This window comes from Microcaecilia unicolor, chromosome 14, assembly GCF_901765095.1.
Source record: "Microcaecilia unicolor chromosome 14, aMicUni1.1, whole genome shotgun sequence".
Lineage (NCBI taxonomy): Eukaryota > Metazoa > Chordata > Amphibia > Gymnophiona > Siphonopidae > Microcaecilia > Microcaecilia unicolor.
This window is the reverse complement of record NC_044044.1, coordinates 22,572,041-22,595,340: the sequence shown is the minus strand read 5'-3', so window position 1 is coordinate 22,595,340 and position 23,300 is coordinate 22,572,041. Positions and strand designations below refer to the sequence as shown.

General features: G+C 43.2%; 1 protein-coding gene across 1 annotated transcript; it reads left to right on the top strand.

Moving 5' to 3' along the window:
* The first annotated feature begins 6,690 nt into the window (after window positions 1-6,690).
* Window positions 6,691-7,620, top strand: LOC115457016 (olfactory receptor 5V1-like). The gene has a single exon (XM_030186441.1). It carries the CDS (start codon window positions 6,691-6,693, stop codon window positions 7,618-7,620), a length of 930 nt encoding a protein of 309 aa, XP_030042301.1.
* Window positions 7,621-23,300: the final 15,680 nt, after the last annotated feature.

Sequence of the window (23,300 nt, the reverse complement as noted above, 5' to 3'; positions counted from 1 at the left end):
ATTGTGGTCGAGTAAGTTACCTGTGTTTCAGATACAGAGAGGGTCGAGGAGAGGGAAGGTTATAACGAGACCATTACGAGCTTTGATTTTTCTGTGTTGCAGAGTATGGGCATTTTTGTTGGGTCGGTGGCATCTGCCTTTTTGAACAGGTAGGTTTTCAGTGATTTCCTGAAGTTTAGATGATCATAGAAATGGAGGGAAGGAAAACTGTTCATGGTTATAGCATGGATTTCAACGTCTCATGAAAACTGGGTCTATAAACCAAGTTTATAGATATTAAAAGGACATAAAATTATAAAAACCAGATTTCTAAATTGGAATCCACATTTATTTTTAATGATGCTTAATGTAAAAATGTTGTTGATGGAAGTGTACAATCCACAGACAAGGCAGGGGAAAGGATGCTTTTAGACAGAGGAACTCCATGAATTCAGGGATTCAGAATCTTTTAGGACCTGTCTAGAAGACCCGTGCATGTAAATTTATGTTGATGCTATGGAGTTGTGTTGAATCTCTATCCTGCCAGATCTATTGTTGTTGAAGAGGGTGAACTGCAGCCTGTTGCACTGTTCAAAGCATTGAGGCTGATTTCTTAAACTCAAGAGATTCTGGGGACTCTGCTCAGTTTGGAAGTCTATGCATTGGTCCATACTACACAGATAAGTGGTCAGATGCAAGCATTCAATGAACACTTTTGCAGCAGAGAAACTTAACAACCAAAATACTAACAGTTGCTTAATAATGCCCCATGGAAATTAATTATATTATTTAAGTGTAGGTGAAGTAACTCTAATTTTTTATGTTTCATTTTTACATTCATATTACATAAATGCATTGAAATAATAAACTAATAACTTTGTACACAAAATTTGACAAGATACTAGGAAATAAAAATATAAAAGAAAAATGTAAATAATTTCAAACTAAGAGAGGGAGTGCAAAGCGTCTGCATGCGATTTTCAGCATTCAAACTGTTGGTGCGTCCAGGCTACGAGCAACACCCCCCTCTTTCGATATTATAAATCCCTGCATTTTTGGGGGGGGTCAAAAAAGACATAGTTAATCGAGTTTAAGGACACTAAACATCTACAGGCAAATTTTAGAAGAAAAGTTCCATCCAAGGCGAGAATTCTTGGTTTCAAGTCCATGTGAATTGCAGTCTTCTTTTTTTTTAGTTTCCTTATTCAAATCAGGAAATATCTGTATTTTGGCACCAAGAAATTATGCAGAAATATATCTAAAATATAATCGAAGTATACTGTTTCTGTCTGTTTCAAAAGCAAAAGTAACAATGAGAGTTGTTCGTTCAGTTATTACTTCAAGAGAACTTTCCAGAAATTCCGTCAAGTTTAATTCCTGTTGAGGTTCCGCGGGGGCATTTCTAATTCCAGTAATATACTGAGCTTTAACAATAGGTGGCAAAGCTTCCTTTGGAACTGTTAGTATATCAGTAAAATATTTTTCAACATATCAACTGGGGTAATCAAAGGTGATTTCTGAAAATTAAGAAATCTCAGGTTGATTCTCCTCATCTGATTATCTAAGTATTCAAGTTTCTTATCACTGATACCTCTATCATGAATAAGTGTTCCAATGGAACTTTGCAATTTTTTTAATATCTCCATCCTGCAGGTCAGGTCTTTGTTCATGCACTTGAACTCTCTCAGTCAAAGTATGTTGAGCTTGTTTCAAATCAGACAGATCTTGTTTCAATAAATTTGTTACCTGGAGGAATGATGTATTCAAAGCCTGGATAGCGTCCCACAGAACCTCCAAAGTTACTACAGCTGATCTTTCTTTCCCCCGAGCTCTATGGAGGTAGTTCCCTGGATAGGGGAAAGCAAAGCTGATTGATGCTATCTCCTCCGGGGTTGAGGAATCGGCAGGGCCTCCCCTAACAGCTGGTGTTAGCTTACCCACTTTGGGGGAATCACTCAGCTGCTCTGCTGTTGATCTCTCTAATTGTTATAGAGTCATTTTCTGGAGAGTAATTTCTAGTCAGTCCTTCATGAGGGCATCTCATGCCACACTTCTGGAGAGCTTGCATAATCGATGTGGGAAATCAGTCAGCAGAGTGTTCCACCAAATATATTTTTGACAAAATAGTATGAGGGGTGATTCTATAATGAGCCAAACAAATTTAGATAAGCAGAATGCACGTAATTGTGGTTATTCTAGTTATTAACATGTCTACTACTTCACATATGCAAATAAATACTGGCTACACAATACTCTATAGGTATGCAGACTGCAACCAAACTTCAAATAGTGTGTTTGGGTGCAGTCTGGACAGGACATAAATTTATGCACCTACTGGTCAATATTCAAAATGATTTAACTGGCCTGAAATGGCCACTGACTGGTTAAAATCGCTTGTTCGGGGCCTTAGCCACTCATGACAAGCCTCGAATAAAGATAAATATCATTCTGATCATCTCCACAATCACAGAAAGTATCACTGCTTCTTGCTTAGGAAAATGCCGTCAGTAAAGAAAATACCGCCAAACTAGTAAATTTCTTTACGGTGGCGTTTTCCTAAGCGAGAAGCAGTGATACTTTCTGTGATTGTGGAGATAATCAGAGTGATATTTATCTTTATTCGAGGCTTGTCATTTTTCCACAAGATATCACTAGGACTCTGGGACCTCTTTGACCCCTGACGCAGGTGGAATCACACCAAAACACGGCCCATGTTGGGTCATGTACTGAATAAATTATCACCTATATTGTCCCAGTTTTGAAAGGCCAGAAGCACATAAGCACCGCCATACTGGGAAAAGACCAAGGGTCCATCAAGCCCAGCATCCTGTCTCTGACAGCAGCCAATCCAGACTTCAAGAACCTGGTAACCCCCCCCCCCCCCCCAAAAAAAAAAAAAAAAAATTAATAATGTTCAATGGACTTTTCCTTCAGGAATCTGTCCAAACTCCCCTTAAACTCCGTAAGGCCAGCCGCTGCCACCACATTCTCCGGCAACGAGTTCCAGAGTTCAACTACACGCTGAGTAAAGAAAAACTTTCTCCTATTTGTTTTAAATCTACCATATTCTAGCTTCATCTTGTGTCCCCTGGTTCTATTAATGTTTGAAAGTGTAAACAAACGCTTCACATCTATCCGCTCATTATTTTCTAGACTTCTATCATATCACCCCTCAGCCGCCTTTTCTCCAAGCTGAAGAGCCCTAATCTTCTTAGCCTTTCCTCATAGGGAAGTCGTTCCATCCCTTGAGTACTTTTTTCTGTTTTGATATACAGCACTTATTCAGTCAGGTTAACCGCATAAATGGGACCACATAAAACACATTCCTATCTTTATGCAACAATCCATAGCCATTTCAGTGCTGAATATCGGACTTAACTGGTTTGTGCTAGCCAACTCCACAAAACCAGACAATCAATACCAAAGCCTGAACACGACCTGGCATGGAATAAACAGGAATAATGTCAGTGACAGTCAGCAAACCTTTCTTGGTCACCGGCTGAATATTTACCCTGTAGATTATTAAATACTAGAATCGACATGAGTTTTTGAACGATCTAGGTGCCAGCTCTACAACTTGCGTAAAGGCCCATGCCTAAAATAGAAGCACGAATTTGACCTGTTAAAAGCCATGAAAGAAGGTACCTCTTCATGTCTAAAAATAGATGCTTTGGTAGACTTACTTCCACACGCGTATTATGGTCATACATTCCCCTCTCTGAATTCCACCTGTCTATGTTCCTGCTTCACTGATCACTGTGATGCCGGCATTGGACTCTGCTAAAAATCTACTCATCAGCTCTCTATGAAGTGTTTCCATATATTATTTTCTTTAAATAATACTCCAACAGTTTGAGTTTCATTTCCTCACCATCAATTCAATTGAACGTACACAGTACTCGGCTACCCCTCATTCTGCTTCTCGCCCTTTAATGATGTAACAAAAGGAGCGACCCTTTAGCAGAATCGACATCTTTAGCCGGCAACATTTTTTTCCAAGACTCTTATTTGGTTTATGCAGCATCATCGTTAAGCGATAATGTCCTATAGTTGTTCCCAGAAAAGACCGAAGGATGATATGGTGTTAGTGATAATTATAAAAAGAGTTTTGAAAAATTTAAATCAGAAACGAAAAGCTTTGAAGTTTATTTAAAATAAGTGGAGGGGTTTTTTTTGACCGATGATAAGATCGGAGTCTATGAAGAGCCAGCACGAAGTAATTATACTTGCTGCTGTGCAAAGACTTTTGAGGTCTTTTTTCTTCTATTATCAAGAGCCATAACAAATTATATATAATCAGGGCAATGTGAATAGATAAAAAATAGAGCGAGTTTGTTTCAGCTTTAAAGGTCATTTTTTTTTTTTAAAGTTTGCTGAATGTGTGTCGACCTTTGATTTTAACTTTCTGGAAGTTGACAATATTACTAGTCTCCTCTTCTTTTTATTTGTCACATTTATACCCCACATTTTCCCACATGTTTGCAGGCTCAATGTGGCTCACATTAAACCGAGAAGGCAATCGCAAACCCAGTTATTAATCAATTACAATATATTGTGGTAAACAGAGAGTTTAGAAGAACAAGTTGAAAGGAGGGAAAAGGGGAAGGAAAAAGAGTCCAAAATAGTCCATTAATGTATAGCTTTGGAAGACTTTAGGATTTATGTTGGATCCTGGGAGTAGGCTTTCTTGAATAAGCTGGTCTTGAGTAATTTCCTAAAGTTAAGATGATTTTGGGTAGTTTTGACAGCTTTTGGTAAAGCATTCCATAATCGGGTGCTGATAAAGGAGGTAGCATAAGTAGATAGCATAAGTAGATTTATACTCGAGGCTGTTGCAGGTAGGATATGGAGGTTAGGAATGAACGGGATGTTCTTGATGTATTCCTAGAAGGAAGGTTGATTAGGTTATTCATGTATCCTGGGACTTCTCCATAAAGAATGTTGTGGACCAGGGCACAAATTTTGAAGTTAATTCTTTCCTTTATTGGGAGCCAGTGTAATTTTTCTCGAAGGGGCTTAGAATTTTCAAATTTGGATTTACCAAAAATTAATCTGGCTGCTGTATTTTGGGCAGTCTGAAGTCTCTTAACAAGCTGTTCTTTGCATCCAGCATATATTCCATTACAGTAGTCCAGGTGACTTAATACCATTGATTGAACTAGGTGTCGAAAAACTAAAGGCTTTAGCCGCTTGAGTTTCCACAACGAGAAGAACATTTTCTTTATGATTTGGTCCACATGAATTCACTCTCTTGTTTTGTCAACTACACTGTGCTGTAATATTGAACTGAGAGCTATGCATCGGAGGCAAAAATGTGTTTTTCTTTTTTATGCATATTTTTAATTCTGAAAATATATTGAAAATAATGTTTCAAAATATAATCAAGGTGATCCATTAAAAAAAGTTCCCTATACAAGAATACAAGAAAAAAAAATAATTATATCCACTAAACCAAATAATGAATCACTAAACATTAGTCCACATGAATGTGTTTTCCTGTGCTTGTTTGGCATCTGCTTCATTGTATCACCCTGGTTTCAGCAAGAGAAGATCTAGGAGTCATGTCTTTTGAGCAGCGCCGCAAGTAGATGGAAGCTGAAACCGGTGTCGACGATGAAATAGAATCACTACCCATTGGTACAGCCAACAGAAATTTGACTCTGGAACTCTTAGAGACAGGATGAGAGATGATGTTTGCTTATAGACTTTTTAATTGATTATTATTACTTTTTCAATGTTTCGTTCTCTTAACTTTGCATTTTGAAGTGTTTATATTTTTATAACCCTTTTGAAGTAAGCAGTCCCCTGAAGAAGAATTTTTGCGGAAACATGGTCATGCTTTTAGGTTTTCTAAAAGGTTGAGACATGGTTTGTTTGTTTGTTTTTTTAATGATGGTGTTTCTACTTGTGTTCTTTGGTTTCATGAACGTTAGATACACACTTTTTTCCTGTATAATTGTGTTCTTCCAAGTCAGTTTTCTCATTGTCATTAAAAGTGAAATGTGCTATTCTTTCCAGATGAGTTGCACATTAACCATTTTGCACCATTTAACAGGCCCCCTCTCCCTTATATCTATTAAGTTCCTCCTGCAGTATCATCATTTGTGAGATCATTGATGAAATGCACTGAGTTTATGTCATTACGGGGGGATGAAAAAGGAACTTCAGAAACTATCAAAGCTAAGAAGATATAGGATTGTATTAACGTAACTACTGCATGCTACTACATATGACAAAGTGACTCTGAGCCTATAGTTATACGATTGTTTAACACTATGACTGTATAACTGTGCAATCATGTAACTTTGTTAATGCATGTCTGTGTGTCTATGACCTATAAATTCTACACTCATATGACTGTCTACCTGTCTTAAACAATAATTGTGTGGCCAGGTAGCTGTACAAGTGGGTAACTCTGCGGCTGTATTACTGTACCACATTTTCACCACTGGCTGCATTTCAGATGTTCCCCAGATGCTTTCATAGCGCCTCGTGCAGTACAAATCATGAAATAGCTGGAAATATATCCGCTGGTGGTTTTCTGTGCAACTCAGAAAGATCATTGCCTATGACTCAGTAATTATGTGCCAGTGAATCTTCTACTATTCTTCAATCTACTATTGTTTTCTTAATCTTATATGTAGGATTTTTTTTTCCATTTCTTTCTCTCGTTTCTTTCCTCAGCACACAATAGAACATGAACACAGGGAGATGGAAAATCACACTAGTGTGACAGAATTCCTGATTTTGGGATTCTCTGAATTTCCACAGCTACAGCTCCCTCTCTTCACTCTCTTCTTCTTGATGTACCTGATGGCCGTGCTGGGGAACCTCCTGGTTATCTGCATAGTATGTGTTGATCGACACCTGCACACCCCGATGTACTTCTTCTTGGCCAACCTTGCTATTCTAGATGTTTGTTCCTTGACTGTCACTGTGCCCAAATTACTGGCAATCCTCCTAACAGCGAGTAATATTGTATCTTTTGGTGCTTGTATTATACAGATGTATTCTTTTTTAGCTTTTGTTGAGGTAGAGTTTCTCATTCTCACAGCCATGGCATATGACCGTTATGTTGCAATATGCAATCCCCTGCGTTATAGCATCGTCATGAACAAGAGAGTCTGTGTCGTTCTGGCAGCAGTCTCGTGGGTAACTGGCTTCTTAGAAATATTACCACACACTATTGTCACAGCCCAGTTTTCTTTCTGTGACTCCAACATTATCGATCACTTCTTCTGCGACTTCACAGCAGTACTGCAACTTTCCTGCACCGACATCTCTGTCATTCAACCTATGACTTTTGCTTCATCGGTGTTTTCAGGATTCACCCCATTTCTCCTAACCTTGACATCCTATGTGTTTATCATCTCCAGCATCCTGAAAATCCGTTCTAGAGAGGGGAAAAGCAAGGCCTTCTCCACCTGCTCTTCCCACCTTACCGTCATCATTCTCTTATACGGGACTATGATAGGAACGTATATGCACGTTGGGTCAGATAATAGTACAAAATCAAAAAAGCTGCCTACTGCAATGTACATATTGATTCTCCCCATATTAAACCCTCTTATTTATAGCTTGAGGAGCAAAGAATTGAATGTGGCTCTCAAAAAAGCCATCAGGAGGAAGACAGCCGGTTAACACTTTTGGAAGCCTGGGTCATGAGGAATTTTGTATTGACTTGAGTGGTTTTGAGGTTACTCATGAGAATATAGTGAGGGGCTGAACAGGCCAAAGGAGACGATTCTTCCTAGCATTGATCTGGATCTGTTTATGAGTTCTTGGTTAGGTAGTGATATGCCCAATGAATATACTCTTGAAGGAAGACCAAATTTGGCTCTATCTAGAGTACAGGGTGGATAAGCAGAGAAAGATACAGATTATTTTTCCCCCGTGAAAGAGAATGAGATATAGAAGTCTGTAATCAGTCTGCAAGGTAGTTGGTATGGAAATTGCTAGAACCAACAGCCTTCCTAGAAAGGTTGCTATTAGCAAAGGAGAAACCCATGAACAACAGCTGGAGTAGTTCAAGAGTGCATCTAAGGTGTTGTTTGGACTTTCTATTCCACTAACTCTGTTATTATTGAGGAACGAAAACCGTTTCCTGTTCAGTCATATATAGCATGGGATAAGGCTTTTAGTGAGAAGGATTTTAGACAGCTGGACTAGCTCATGGGCCTGATGAAGATATATCAGGTCTGAGTAAATGCAGCAGAGCTCTGTGGCATCAGGGATAAAATACATGATAAAATGCAACAGTCTGCAGTATTTCTGGGAGAAAAATAAAAAAAAGAATGGTTTAGGCAAAATGGCCAGGGATGCAAGGGAACCACTCAGTCATGCAAGCCAAGACCCCATGTCAACTAAGGGCCAGTACAGGCTGAAGAGGAATATTTAATTCCATGAAAATTGTATTCAATGAAGGGAGAGCTGTATCTTCTAACAGATCAGTAAAGGAGTGATTATTAATCAATCACTTACCGTAAGGTGCACTGGTTGGGTGGGTTATGAGTTGGTGCATAAGAAGTGGTCACATCATTTGGACTTGCTATTGCTGTGAATGGTCAAAAATCATAAAAGAGCATGCATGCATCTGAAAATGCCAAAATAAGCTCTCTGTTTTTTCAGTCCTCTTTAGTACCAATTTAAATTACATATGCAAATAAAAACGAGACATATCAGTTCCGAGAACAATCTTCAACCAGGCCAAGTTACTTAGCCAAGGAAAATGCCTTGGAAAATTGTTTGTGTCCCATATTGTAGGTTCCACTGATGCTTTTCTGCGATTCTGAGAAAGTCACCCTATGCAGGAGTTTCGCTAAAATAAATAGCCAGAAGCTAAGCAGCACCAACAACATGGGATTTCTACTGACTTCAAGAAACTCTGGACAACAGTCGTCTGTCTTCATGTGGGAAAACAACTAAAATCATGATCAATAGAGGATGTGTGACTAATCTCAACTGTTTACTGCTAACCTGTTTATGAACTTTGTTAATAAAAGTCAGTCAAGGAAGAAGCACAACTTCAATGTACTGTGCCATCCTTAAAGATAATGTAACAGGTTTGGCAGAAGATGTTACCTCAAACAAAGAATTCATGACTTAACCCTGGACCTGAGGTCCAGTACACCATGTTACCACTTTAAGAGAGTCAATATTCAAAAGTACTTATTCTTTGGCAATAGTATTGACTGTGTCACGTCTGTGGCCGTGACCACCCTCAGACTTACCTTGTTTCTGGGGGTCAGCATCCGTGCTGGCTTCTGTCTGTCTCTGTTAGTTTTGTCTCTGGCTGTGTGTGCTGATTACTTCACTAGACCTCACATGTGTGAGCTATGCCTCTCTGAGGAGCCAGCATCTAAGATGGCTCCCGCTTGTTCTGTGCCAGCTTCCAAGATGGCTCCTGCTTGTCTTTCCTGTGTGTTCACTTCCTATGTGTCCCCAGCCTCCCCTTGGTGTGAGTCTGTTCCCTGCTCCTGTCCTGCGCAGGTGACATCATCAGTGAGGGCCTTCATAAGGAAGTGCTGTGCTTGCATTCAGGGCCTTTGCATGGTGTTATGCTATAGGTCGTCAGGTTACTGTGAGTGCACTGCTGCTGCGCTGCTACTTAGCCTTTCTCTGGGGCTTTTGCCCAGCTGCTACTTTGTGTCTGTGGACTGCTAGTCCTTCTGTGTGGGCTCTGCCCTTCTGCTCTGTGTCTGTGGATTGTTAGTCCTTCTATTGCCTTGCTCTGTGTTTGGAGTCTGAAGCTTCAGCCATTTTCTCTCTGTCCGTGTTTGGAGTCTGAAGCTTCAGCCCTGACCCTGTTATCCCTGGTTAATTCCTCTGTCTGCTGCCTGCCCAAAGACTCGGTTAGCTCCTGGTTTATTCTTCTCTACTTGCTGCCTGTCTCTATTGCCTGAACCCAGATATTCTCTGCCTGCTGCCTGTCTCTATTGCCTGAACCCAGATATTCTCTGCCTGCTGCCTGTCTCTGACTATAGCCTGGACCCTGATACTCTCTGTGTGCTTTTGCCAAGCTTGTCTGCATATCCTGAACCCCGCTTCAGCCAAGCTTGTAGGTAGGTCCTGACCCCTGCTTCTGCCCAGCTTATGTGTATATCCAGAGTCCTGTTTCTGCCAAGCTTGCTTGTATACAGAGTCCTGTTTCTGCCTAGCTAGTGTGTATATCCTGAGTGTATATCCTGAACCCTGCTTCTGCCTAGCTAGTGTGTACATCTTGAGTGTATATCCTGAATCCTGTCTCTGCCTAGCTAGTGTGTTTATCCTGAGTGTATTCCTTGCCCCTGCTCCTGCCAAGCCTTGTGTACGTCTTGTCTCCTTCTGGTGTTTCTGGCTTAGTGGCTGCGTGCAGCTCATAGTCTTAGTCTCATGCCATGCCTCCCTCGTGTATCCCAGACCCAGGGTGGGTCCTCTGGATCTTCAGTTCCTGCTTTATCCTGCAAGTCCTGCCGGCCACCCGCACTCCGGAGCTCAACTCCGGAGGAACGGTGGTCAAGCACAGGTGAAGCTGTTCCTGTTCTGCCGGTTCTAGTTGCCTGCCTTTGTTACTACTCCAGTCCCGAGTTCCAGTCCTGCTCTTCCTTGTATCCAGTTCCAGGGTGGTCTTGCCTGCCTCTGCCGCTCCTCGGCAGTGGTCCAAGGGCTCACGAATTCCGGTCCTGCCTCGAGGGACCTGACAGACTGCATAAATGTATTTTTGGAGGGGAGTAGGCAGGGGTGGTCAAAAAAGTTGTACAAGAGCTACACAATTAAGTCACTCTCCATACAGTGGAAATGTATAACTGACACTGCACAAACATCAGGTATAAAGGTTTATCCATATAAAAGTATGCATGTAAAGTCAGCAATGTTACTTATGCATTTAAGATCACTGAATATACCCATAACTTTATATACACATCTCATCCATATAAAATTCTGAAGCTGGTCTGTCACTGAATATTGACCTTCATATATTTAGCTTTCTAAGGACCTTCTAATAGTAGAAGAACTAGGTATATATACTAGGGTTGGATAAGACAGGGCTAAGGAATAATTTCCTGGCCACACCTGGTGGCAGTACCCTCAACAATAAAGAAAGGTCTGTGAGTATTTAATGAAATGGATAAACGCCATTAGTCTAGGGTCACTTGGACTGGTTGGGTTTTAAAAGCTAAAAAATGCAGGTTTCTGCTTGCGTGAAGGGGAAGGAGTTGGAATAAAAGATGCATGAGACACCATGGTGCAGGGGAAAAGGAGGTCTTGCAAGATTTTGTAAATGGATCTGGGTAGCACAGGTGGAGGGATCAAAGACGGAGCTCATTTTAATGCAAATGGTTTTGAACCAACTTACTACTACTACTACTACTAAGCATTTCTCTAGCGCTACAAGGCGTACGCAGCGCTGCACAAACATAGAAGGAAGACAGTCCCTGCTCAAAGAGCTTACAATCTAATTCAGGACTTTTCATTATTTAAGACGGAGTGGAACAAAGAAGCATAAGAAATATCATCCCTGAATCAATGCAATGGACCATTGAGTCCAGCACTCTCTTTCTAACAGTGGCCAATCCAGGTAGGGTTTTTATTTTTAAATCCCTGTGCCCGCTTTTAAATGATTCAACCCATACACTTTGGACCTAGAAAGCATGTGGGTACAAGATTACTCACTACGAATTTTCAAAATCAGCTTCCAGGGACACAGTAAGCTGCCCACTGCTACTGAAAATTACCCTCATAATTCACAAATGTTCATCCACTTTGTGCACATCCAGATATAATTAATGGCTGAAATTTAGCATATAGACTACAGGTCATCTATTTTACTTCCTGACACCACTAGATGCCCTCCTGTTACCACATTTGCAAGTACAGTAGGCAGACTATTACAGTGAAAAGTGAATTACGCAGTGATAAAGGGCAGCAGGTTAGGAAAATAGGTTAATACATCATTATCATGGTGCAGCTAATCCATAGTGAAATGAAAATAAATAACTCTGATAGCCATATGTCCACTTCTAAAGGGGTGGTGTTTGATGATGCTAAATTGATTCCTGGAAACGTGAGCAGATGTTCCAAAGCTGACTGCCAGTGAATGCATAAGTGCCCTGTCCATGTAATTTCAAAATATATATGGATAATATCAAACTGTTGAAGGAGGTCATTTTATGTTTGACCCATGGACAAACGCATTTATGTAGTACCAAGATTGTATTTTTATTTCATTTCTTATATACTGCCTGCAAGCCAAGTGGTGTACATTCAGATACAGTATTTTTTCTGTCCCTGGAGGTCTCACTATCTAAGGTAGCAAAGTCTATAAATTTGTGTCACAAAGGGAATGCTTAAGGCCAGGTCCAGTAAATGGTGCTCATTGTTATGAACAGGGGCAGCCCAAGGCAATCTCCCACCTGAACCAGGGATGAAATAGCACACCCCCCCCCTTGCAACTCCTTCCTGCCTCCCCCAACCGCAGTCTAGCATCACCCCCACTCCCAAGTCTACTTTCTTTTTTGTTGCTGTTGTTTTCAAAAGTCAGAGGTGGCAGCAATCCTCAAACTATAGGCATGCTCACTGGTGCCCCGGCCGCCCACCATCGCACCCCCCCCCCCCCTGCAATTCCTTCCTTCCTCCCTCCCCACCTGCGGTCTAGCATATCCCCCACCCCAAGCCTACCTTCTTTTTTTGTTGCTGTTTTCAAAAGTCAGAGGTGGCAGTGATCCCCAAACTATAGGCATGCTCATTGGCGCCCCAGCATCGCACCCCCCCTGCAACTCTTTCCTGCCTCCCCCAACCGCAGTCTAGCATCACCCCCCTCCCAAGCCTACCTTCTTTTTTGTTGCTGTTTTCAAAAGTCAGAGGTGGCAGTGATCCCCAAACTATAGGCATGCTCATTGGCGCCCCAGCATCGCACCCCCCTGCAACTCCTTCCTTCCTCCCTCCCCAACCGCGGTCTAGCATATCCTCCACCCTCCACCCCAAGCCTACCTTCTTTTTTTGTTGCTGTTTTCAAAAGTCAGAGATGGTAGTGATCCCCAAACTATAGGCATGCTCATTGGCACCCCAGCATCGCACCCCCCTGCAACTCCTTCCTGCCTCCCCCAACCGTAGTCTAGCATCACCCCCCCCCCCCCCCAAGCCTACCTTCTTTTTTGTTGCTGTTGTTTTCAAAAGTCAGAGATGGTAGTGATCCCCAAACTATAGACATGCTCACTGGTGCCCCGGCCACCCACCATCACGCCCCACCCCCGTGCAACTCCTTCCTGCCTCCTCCAACCGCAGTCTAGCATCACCCCCCAAGCCTACTTTTTTTTTGTTGTTGTTGTTTTCAAGTCAGAGGTGGCAGCAATCCTCAAACTATACGCATGCTCACTGGTGCCCCGGCCGCCAACCATTGCACCCCACCCCCTGCAATTCCTTCCTTCCTCCCTCCCCAACTGCGGTCTAGCATATCCCCCACCCCTAGCCTATCTTCTTTTTTTGTTGCTGTTTTCAAAAGTCAGAGGTGGCAGCGATCCCCAAACTATAGGCATGCTCATTGGCACCCCAGCATCGCACCCCCCTGCAACTCCTTCCTGCCTCCCCCAACCGCAGTCTAGCATCACCCCCCTCCCAAGCCTACCTTCTTTTTTGTTGCTGTTGTTTTCAAAAGTCAGAGGCGGTAGCATTCCCCAAACCATAGACATGCTCACTGGTAAGCTGGTTTGCCTAAGTGTGACATGCAATGCACACAGCCGATAATATTCTGTAAGTTGCATGCATCCACCTGGTGACATGTCCATTGCCTGCCCAAGGTCTGTCCACATGTGCAGCCCCTTACAGTAACACAACTGTCCAAAACAAAAAGAATCAGGAAAACAAACCACTACACATAGTCCACGCAAACATAAATGAGAGTAGGGGTGGGCAAATAATGTCCAGCAGCCAAATGAATAGACAAGACTTTATTAGAGAAACACCTCATGTAAAAGGACCCAACACGGGACCATGGTTTGGCAGTGGTCATACACACTATGAGCAAAACAGAAAATGAAATATAAATATGTAAAAGGACAATGCAAATTGACAAATGCAAAGTGATGCATGTGGGTAAGAGGAACCCGAATTATAGCTACGTCTTGCAAGGTTCCGCGTTAGGAGTTACGGATCAAGAAAGGGATCTGGGTGTCGTCCTCGATGATACGCTGAAACCTTCTGCTCAGTGTGCTGCTGAGGCTAGGAAAGCGAATAGAATGTTGGGTGTTATTAGGAAGGGTATGGAGTCCAGGTGTGCGGATGTTATAATGCCGTTGTATCGCTCCATGGTGCGACCGCACCTGGAGTATTGTGTTCAGTACTGGTCTCCGTATCTCAAAAAACATATAGTAGAATTGGAAAAGGTACAGCGAAGGGCGACGAAAATGATAGTGGGGATGGGACGACTTTCCTATGAAGAGAGGCTGAGAAGGCTAGGGCTTTTCAGCTTGGAGAAGAGACGGCTGAGGGGAGATATGATAGAAGTGTATAAAATAATGAGTGGAATGGATCGGGTGGATGTGAAGCGACTGTTCACGCTATCCAAAAATACTAGGACTAGAGGGCATGAGTTGAAGCTACAGTGTGGTAAATTTAAAACGAATCGGAGAAAATTTTTCTTCACCCAACGTGTAATTAGACTCTGGAATTCGTTGCCGGAGAACGTGGTACGGGCGGTTAGCTTGACGGAGTTTAAAAAGGGGTTAGATAGATTCCTAAAGGACAAGTCCATAGACCGCTATTAAATGGACTTGGAAAAATTCCGCATTTTAGGTATAACTTGTCTGGAATGTTTTTACGTTTGGGGAGCGTGCCAGGTGTCCTTGACCTGGATTGGCCACTGTCGGTGACAGGATGCTGGGCTAGATGGACCTTTGGTCTTTCCCAGTATGGCACTACTTATGTACTTATGTACTTATGACAAAAATATTTATATGACATTATGGTTGAAAAAAATGTACATACTACAAAAAACAAATGGTGTTAAAAAATAAAATTAAAAACATATTAAAAATATATAAAAATATAAACAGTTTAAAACATCTGTGGATAGTGTTTATATGCTCATTGTTGCTTATGTATATAGGGGATCTGTTTTAGATACATTTTTCACTGTCCTTAGTACCTACATATGGTTTTGTTATTCTTTCTGACCATGACAGCTGTGGACAATGTTTTTTTTATGTTTGTCACTGGTGATAGTCACAATTGTATCCACAGTTCTGATTCTTTTCATAATAATTTCTTTTATGCCTTTGTTACTCTTTAATGCTTAACTGGAGATGTTTTATATTGTTTGTATTATTTTACATTGTTCTTCTGTTTATTTTACCACCATATATTTTTTGTAGTAGGTATAGTGTTTTACCAATCGTATGTATGTCCTTTTACACATTTATATTTCATTTTTCTGTTTTGCTCAGAGTGTGCGCGACCCCTGCCACCACATGGTCCATATTGGGTCCTTTTACCTGAGGTGTTTCCGCCAAAACATGGTCCTGTGTCAGGTTCATTTACACGCAGTGCATCTCTAATCAAGACCTGCCCGTTTATTTGGCTGCTGGAGGTTATTTGGTCCCACCCCTACTCTCATTTGGGTCAGCCCCTTGCAGTTACGTGCGAAACGATTTTGGCATGTACTTTATAACATAGCACCTGGTATTTACGAATATAAATTCCAATTATTGGTCGACCAATGGCATCCGTAAGTGCTAGGTATTCTATAACCTACATGCAGAGTTGGGTGCCAGCTTATAGAATTTTCCCCACAAGGATGAGCTTCGGTAAATGGAGTCCAAATGCAGAGTGCTATTCTATAAATGGAACTGACGAGTTTATAGCTCCAATTTCCCCACCAAACTTTTAAACATGAGGATTTACACCAACTGAAACCTGGTCTAAACCCTGATGCATAAGCTTGGCATTCTGTAATACTGTGCGAATCTTTAGTGAGCGGCCTTGACCCCGCCCATGGCCATTCCCCCTTTCGAGTTGCACGCTAAAAAGATTTGCACGTGGATCTTTACGGAATAATGTGCAGCAAGATGCAAATACTAAGCAATGTGTTTCCAATTAGTGCCAATAATTGATAGCACCCAAGTATTCAGAGGTGGACGATTGGAAAGGGCTTTTTTATTTCCCATTGAGGACAAACCACCTCTCGATCTAAGGGGATAAAGCTCAATGTGCTGCGGCAGCTAAGAAGGCGAACAGAATGTTGAGTATTAATAGAAAAGGGATGGAAAACAAGCATGAGGACGTTATAATGCCTTTATATCGCTCCATGGTGCGACCGCACCTGGAGTATTGTGTTCAGTTCTGGTCGCCTCATCTCAAAAAAGATATAAAGGAATTGGAGAAGGTGCAGAGAAGGGCGACAAAAATTATAAAAGGGATGGGACGACTACCTTATGAGGAGAGGTAAAGAAGACTAGGACTCTTTAGCCTGGAGAAAAGGCGGCTGAGGGGTGATATGATAGAGGTGTACAAAATAATGAGTGGGGTAGAGCGGACAGATGTGAAGCATTTGTTTACGCTTTCTAACAATAATAGAACCAGGGGACACAAGATGAAATTAGGTTTAAACAAATTTACTCAGCGCGTGGTTAGACTCTGGAACTCGTTGCCGGAGAAGGTAGTGACGGCAGCTGGCCTTGCTGAGTTTAAAGGGGGTCTGGACAGATTCCTGAAGGAAAAGTCCATTGATCGTTATTAAATTTTGGGTTTTGCCAGGTTCTTGGGGCCTGGATTGGCCGCTGTCAGAGACGGAGTGCTGGGCTTGATGGACCTTTGGTCTTTTCCCAGCGTGGCAGTGCTTATGTACTTCGAGAAATCGGGCCTCTGCCCCACAAGCCCACATATCAGAAAATCAGGAAAACAGTAATGAAAAAAACTTTTAGGAGCAAGGGTAAATTTTTATCTGGTGCCTTCGGTTTCTAATTACATTTGTACTTTGATAAGCAGAATTGGGATGGGTGGGTGGGTGAGGGGTGCGAGAAAAGGCTTCCAAGGAGGGTCAGTTTTTCTCTCCACTACAAGGGCTTCTCAGAAGTCTTTCAGCCGCGGGGGGTACGGGCTGATGAGACAGGGAGTGTTATCCAGAGAGATAGAGAATGGGGGGCAGAAGAGAGGCAGGGTCAGGGACAAAGATATGAAGCTCAATTTTGGCCATACTCAGTTTCAGATGGTGGTGGGACATCCAGGCAGCAATGTCAGACAGGCAGGCTGAGACTTGAGCCTTATGCTCTGAGCACATTTCCTCAAACGTTATACAGTGCGGGTTAATGCAATTCCCCAAACAAAATGTATTTCTTTATTGCATTATTATTACACTAAAAGAGGCCCGTTTCCGACAGAAATGGGCGCTAGCAAGGTTCCATGCCCCTCTCCCTACCTCCATCTCTCTCCTTCGAGTTCCAGCCCCCTCCCCTCCAAGTTCCAGAACCCCCTACCTCCCTCCCTCTGAGTTCCAGGCACCCCTCCCCCTTTGAGTTCCAGGACACCCTGCCCCCCTCAGAGTTCCAGGACTCCTCCCCTAATTCCAGAGGCCCCCTCCCCTCAGAGTTCCAGACCCCCGCGCCTCCCTCCCTCCCCTCCGAGTGCAAGCACGACCTGTCCTCCGGCAGCCCCTCGCCTTCCTAAGTGCCGGCAGTAATTTAAAAATTCTTACCCTGGGGTCCGGGGTCAGCAGTGAAGGCGAGCGATGCTTCAGACTGCTTTGCCATCTGTCTCAGCTCTGCCTCTGGTCCCATCCTTCCGGAAACAGGAAATGAGGGCGGGACCAGAGGCAGAGCTGAGACATAGTAACATAGTAGGTGACGGCAGAAAAAGACCTGCATGGTCCATCCAGTCTGCCCAAGACAAACTCATATGTGTATACCTTACCTTGAATTTGTACCTGTCCTTTTCAGGGCACAGACCATATAAGTCTGCCCAGCAGTATTTCCCGCCTCCCAACCACCAGTCCCGCCTCCCATCACCGGCTCTTGTACAGACCGTATCAGTCTGCCCTCCCCTATCCTCGCCTCCCAACCACCACCCCCTCTTCCCCCCAACTGCTCCGCAGACAGATGGGAAGGCAGTCTGAAGCGTCACTCGCCTTCACTGCTGACACCAGACTCCGAGGTAAGAATTTTTAAATTACAGCCGGCATGCAGGAAGGCGAGGGGCTGCTGGAGAACAGATCATGCTTGCACTCGGAGGGGAGAGGGGGTCCTGCAACTCGGAGGGGAGGGAGGTAGGGGGGCATGGAACTCGGAGGGGAGGGGGCCTGGAACTCGGAGGGAGGACGGGGGGGGGGGGGGGGGGGCGATTCTCTACTCACCTCCGTTCTGTGGCTGGCTGGTGCTGGCTTCCCTTCCCTCTCACTGATCCGCCCTCTGACGTCATCGCCAGGGCGGACCAATGGGAAGTGTATTAGGAACCCAGGCATCCAGACGGAGGTGCAAATTATTATATAGGATTATATACATACACCAAAGGTTAGAGAACAGGCAGGGCTCCCACTTGCACGTGTTACTATAAGTTATGTGCCAAAGCATCACACATTTATGTCATACCGATTTTATAACATTGAGTCTGCAAATAGGTGGGGAAATGTGGGATACAAATGCAACAAGTAAATAAATAACCTTGCAGCTGTTACTTGTCCGATTGAAAAATCTTAAGCCGGGATGCACGGGATCTGTAACAAGCACACGTTGTTTTGTTTTTTTAAGGCCTCTGGTAGGTGTTTGTAGGCTCTGAGGCTGAAGGGATGCCCCGTAGTTGCCCCTGATTCTTGCAACCACCTCCACAAGAAAACAGCAACGCAACACCCTATGCTTGGAACAACCTTCCTGAACCCTTACGCCAAGCCCCCTCCCTGCCCGTCTTCAAGTCGTTGCTTAAAGCCCACCTCTTCAAAGCTGCGTTCGGCACCTAACCCTTACCGTTCAGTGAATCCAGACTGCCCCAATTTGACTGCCCCTATGGGACCGACCGTTCACTTGTCTATTAGATTGTAAGCTCTTTGAGCAGGGACTGTCTCTCTTTGTTAAATTGTACAGCGCTGCGTAACCCTAGTAGCGCTCTAGAAATGTTAAGTAGTAGTAGTAGTATTACATATAGCAGTGATTTAACCAGAGCTGAGATTGTGATGTCATAATGCCTCATTCCACCAATGCCTAAGAGCCAACCTCATCAGTGATGTCACAATGGCTTGATTGGCCTATACTTGGCCCACTTCCCCCCTTAGTGTGAAGAGTTTCAGTCTCTGGTATCCAGAGCTGAGATTGTGATGTCATAATGCCTCATTCCACCAATGCCTAAGAGCCAACCTCATCAGTGATGTCACAATGGCTTGATTGGCCTATACTTGGCCCACTTCCCCCCTTAGTGTGAAGAGTTTCAGTCTCTGGTATCCCGAGCTGAGATTGTGATGTCATAATGCCTCATTCCACCAATGCCTAAGAGCCAACCTCATCAGTGATGTCACAATGGCTTGATTGTCCTATATTTGTCTCACTCTTATCTATTAGATTGTAAGCTCTTTGAGCAGGGACCGTCTCTCTTTGTTAAATTGTACAGCGCTGCGTAACCCTAGTAGCGCTCTAGAAATGTTAAGTAGTAGTAGTGACTGCCCATGGCCGAGAGCTTCTATCAACCCCTAATAACGTCTTTTTACAGCTGACCTACAGCAAGTTTTCACATACCCACAGTTTTGGGTCTTCCTAGTGGCAGTGTCACTTGAGAAATTATGGTGTGGGTTGTTTTTTTGTTTTGTTTTGTATTTTTGGTCTCTCCTACTGTGTTTTTTTTTTCTTTCCACCGTCCTGTCTATTTTTGTAGTTCCTTTCTGTTTTGAATTGTAAAACGCTTTGACTGTTGTATGAAAGGAGGTATCGAAATGCCCAAATAAACATAAACAAACATGTCAGGCAGTCCGTCAGTATCTTTGACAGGGGTATTATTTTGCTGCCTCTCGTATTCCATACCTGACAAACAAGACGGTTTTCCATTGAATCTACAACAATGCTTTGAGGAGATACGAAGTTTACAAGGTAGCTTTTTGAGGGCGTTTCACGAACGCACATACACAATTACATCACTCATGAATTTTTGGTTTTGCATCCAATCTACTAGTAAATTTCCAAACCAAATTTTCTGCACAGGTCAGGGAGTCTCTGAATGCTTGTCTTAACTTCTCACAGTAGACGCCACTAGGTCTGTAGGGGGACTTTGCGTTTAGTTTTCTTGCTGCAGATTCAAGCACAATCCGAGTTACAGGGATTTGGCGTCCCAATTTCACAGTGAAAAGTGGACAAAAAGTGGACCGTCCATCCACAGCCATACAATCCAATGCAATGCAATAAAATTCAAGTTAACCAAACTGATGCTGCTTTTTAAAAATGTCTTAGATTTTTATAACTTTATTTTACAGGTTTGTTTGTTTGTTTTTTTTAATAGTTGTAGCAAAAAAAAAAAAAAAAAATATTAATAAAGTTGTACTTAATACCCGTTAAGCTGCTTTTCACCATACAATTACCGTATTACATTCACAAAACAGATTTACAAAGCAGCGTGATGCAGGACATGATGCCGCAGAACGCCTTCACGTAACTTTCCACATCATTATCCTTTCAGTTACAGACTGAAAATGTCAAACACACAGGTATTGCTCTCACCTTAAAAGCACCTCAACAGTACTGAAAGCAAACTTGTCGCAAAATCCATTTTTCTTTTCTAGTATCCACCTAAACCCATCTCCTGATTTTTTTTTTTTTGCCTCATCCCCTCACCCCTCAACCCCCTTTCCAACAACCCTGCTCGACACTGGTCACCTTTCTTCCTTCAACGTCGGGCAGGGCTCCCGAATCTTCCTTGGGACATACAGGCGGTACAGTACAGTCTTATCCGACCATCTGGCATACCTGACAGAAACCTCGGACATGTCATTGCAGTTATTTCTATTAAAAAGTTTTTTGTTTTAGGAACAATTTTCGAAAATTGGGATCTCTATGCTTTTGTTTATGCGTTGTTCGAGGGGTTTCCGCAGCGTTTTTTTTTTTTCCAGTTATCCGACAAGAAACCGTTCCCATTTAGGTCTAATAATCGAGACTGTACTGTACGGAAGTGGAAACAAGCATTTAGGCGTCGAGAAAGAGGCGTAAACGCGCATGACTGCACCTACATGAGTAAAAAAAAAATCAGTATTTTAACTACACGCTACACCACGACACCTAAATGCAATGGCACATAGTTTGAAGGTAGACATACATGAGGGTGGAGTGAGGGGGAGGGGACTGTGGGTGGGGCACAGTTACACGCATGAATGACAAGGGTCGATATTCACAACGATTTAACTTCTACCCAGTTAAAATTGCTTGTAAGGGGCTGTCTGACGGTGAAACTGAATTATCAGCACTAACGAGCCAAATTTGTCGCTAGCGATTTTGTCGGCGGTCCAGGGGCGGAGTCGGTACTTATAAGGTTAAATGCAAATGTTCAGCACTAAGTTAACCGGATAAATAGGTCCCCTTAACTCAACTATCTTTGTCCAGGTTAACTTATGCGGTTAACTTCTGAATACCACAGTTAGGGCCCACTTTTATCAATCTGTAGCAAAAGGGGCGGGCGCTGGTGTCGGCCCGTGTTTTACACGCACGTCGAGGCCCCCCTTTTACCGCACCTGGTAAAAGGGAAGTTGCGCCTTCCAGCAGGAAATGGCCATGCGGCCAGAAAAGCACTTGCCGCGCGGCCATTTCGGGGGTGGAGGGGGAGCCCTTACCACCACCCATTGAGGTGGCGGTAAGGGCTCCTGCGTTAACCCAGCGGTAACCGGGCAGTGCGTGGCCACTATAATAAATACATTCTTGTAGCGTCGGAAAAGACGGAGGGCTAGGGGTGGGAAATACCACCTGTATAGCGAGCGTTAGACTTAACGCCGCTTAGTAAAAGGAACCCTTAAATAAATGGCAGCCGGCCGAACGCTAGTCGGATACTGAACGCTGGTACCCGGATGTAACCTGACGCTGAATACGCAGCTGTAACACCGCCCTGGCCACCGCCATCTGAAAACTATTTCACGCACGTTTTTTTCGACAATCTAGACATGAGCATTTACAACCGCTCACGCCTAATAACATACGTGTGGATATACACGGTTACACCGGTATTCTATATACAAATTTAGGTGCTTAATTTCCTTTACAGAATATGTTCAGTAGATGCCCCTTTATAGAACAGCCCTCCACATGTTTAACTGCTTTTGGTAGACAGGCATAAATCGCTCCCGTAATCAGCAGCAGTAAGTAGGAGTCTTGGAAAATATCACGGAGTTTTCTTTCAGGTTTGCAAACTACTTCCTCAACAGGGAGCTGCAGTCGCCCTCTGCCAAGGCCACCCGCCTTTTTCTGTATGGGTTACCGCACTTAAACGTGTCTGGCAGGGCCTCACTGCTTCCTCTCCAACCATCCCGCCTGTGCACGGTGCTATCATCATGTTAAGACCAACAGAAGCAGAGATTGACCAAGTCGTTGCTCAAATCTGACGCTGTTACGTTCTTGGCTCTAGAGCGAAATCGCGCCATTTAAGAAAACGTACGGCTCAGAGCTAACCTCTAAGAGGGGGAATGAGGACCTTCTTTTTCGCTTGGTCTCCGAGGATTAAATGTCTTCTTCTGCTCAGCTACAACTGTAAGCAAGCTATAACGTGAAGATTAAAATTAATAATCGTCATCTAAACATGTTTAACCGTCAAAGCAAAATTCGAAGGTGTCCTGCTTACATTTTAAACACGACACTACATTGGAGTAAAGAAAGCAGTCCTTGGCCACAGAGTTACTGCATCTCTTTCTGCTGGTGAAAGAGAAAGAAAAATATAAACACTGTAAAAGTAATGATTTAAAGACCACTGTTACTATCCAATCCCACTGCTAAATCATCAGGCAGCAAACAGACAAAAAAAAGGGACAGCTTTTTCCCTTTCCAGCCTTCTTCAATTCCCAACTCTGCTGGAGGCATTCTATTGCAGGCTTGTCCGAGTTCAGGGCTGCCAAAAAAACTTTCCAGCTTGTCAAGATTTCCCTAACGAATACGCACGAGATTTGCATACCCACTACCTCCAGAGCACACAGTACACAGACCTCTCTCGTGCGTATTTCATTAGGGAAATCCTGAAAATCTGGAATGTTTGCAGCCCTCGAGAACTGAACTTGGAAAAAGCCTGTTATTTGGTTGGGGGGGGGGGGGGGGGGGGGGAAGGAGGGTTGGGGGGGCGAAGAGGATTTGCCTATTGAAAAAGGACCTGAGAATGTTGCTCTTTGAAGGATCATGGATGTTTAAAAA

Coding starts and splice junctions, on each gene's coding strand:
- LOC115457016 (XM_030186441.1), top strand. CDS start 6,691: ATGGAAAATCACACTAGTGTGACAGAATTCCTGATTTTGGGATTCTCT.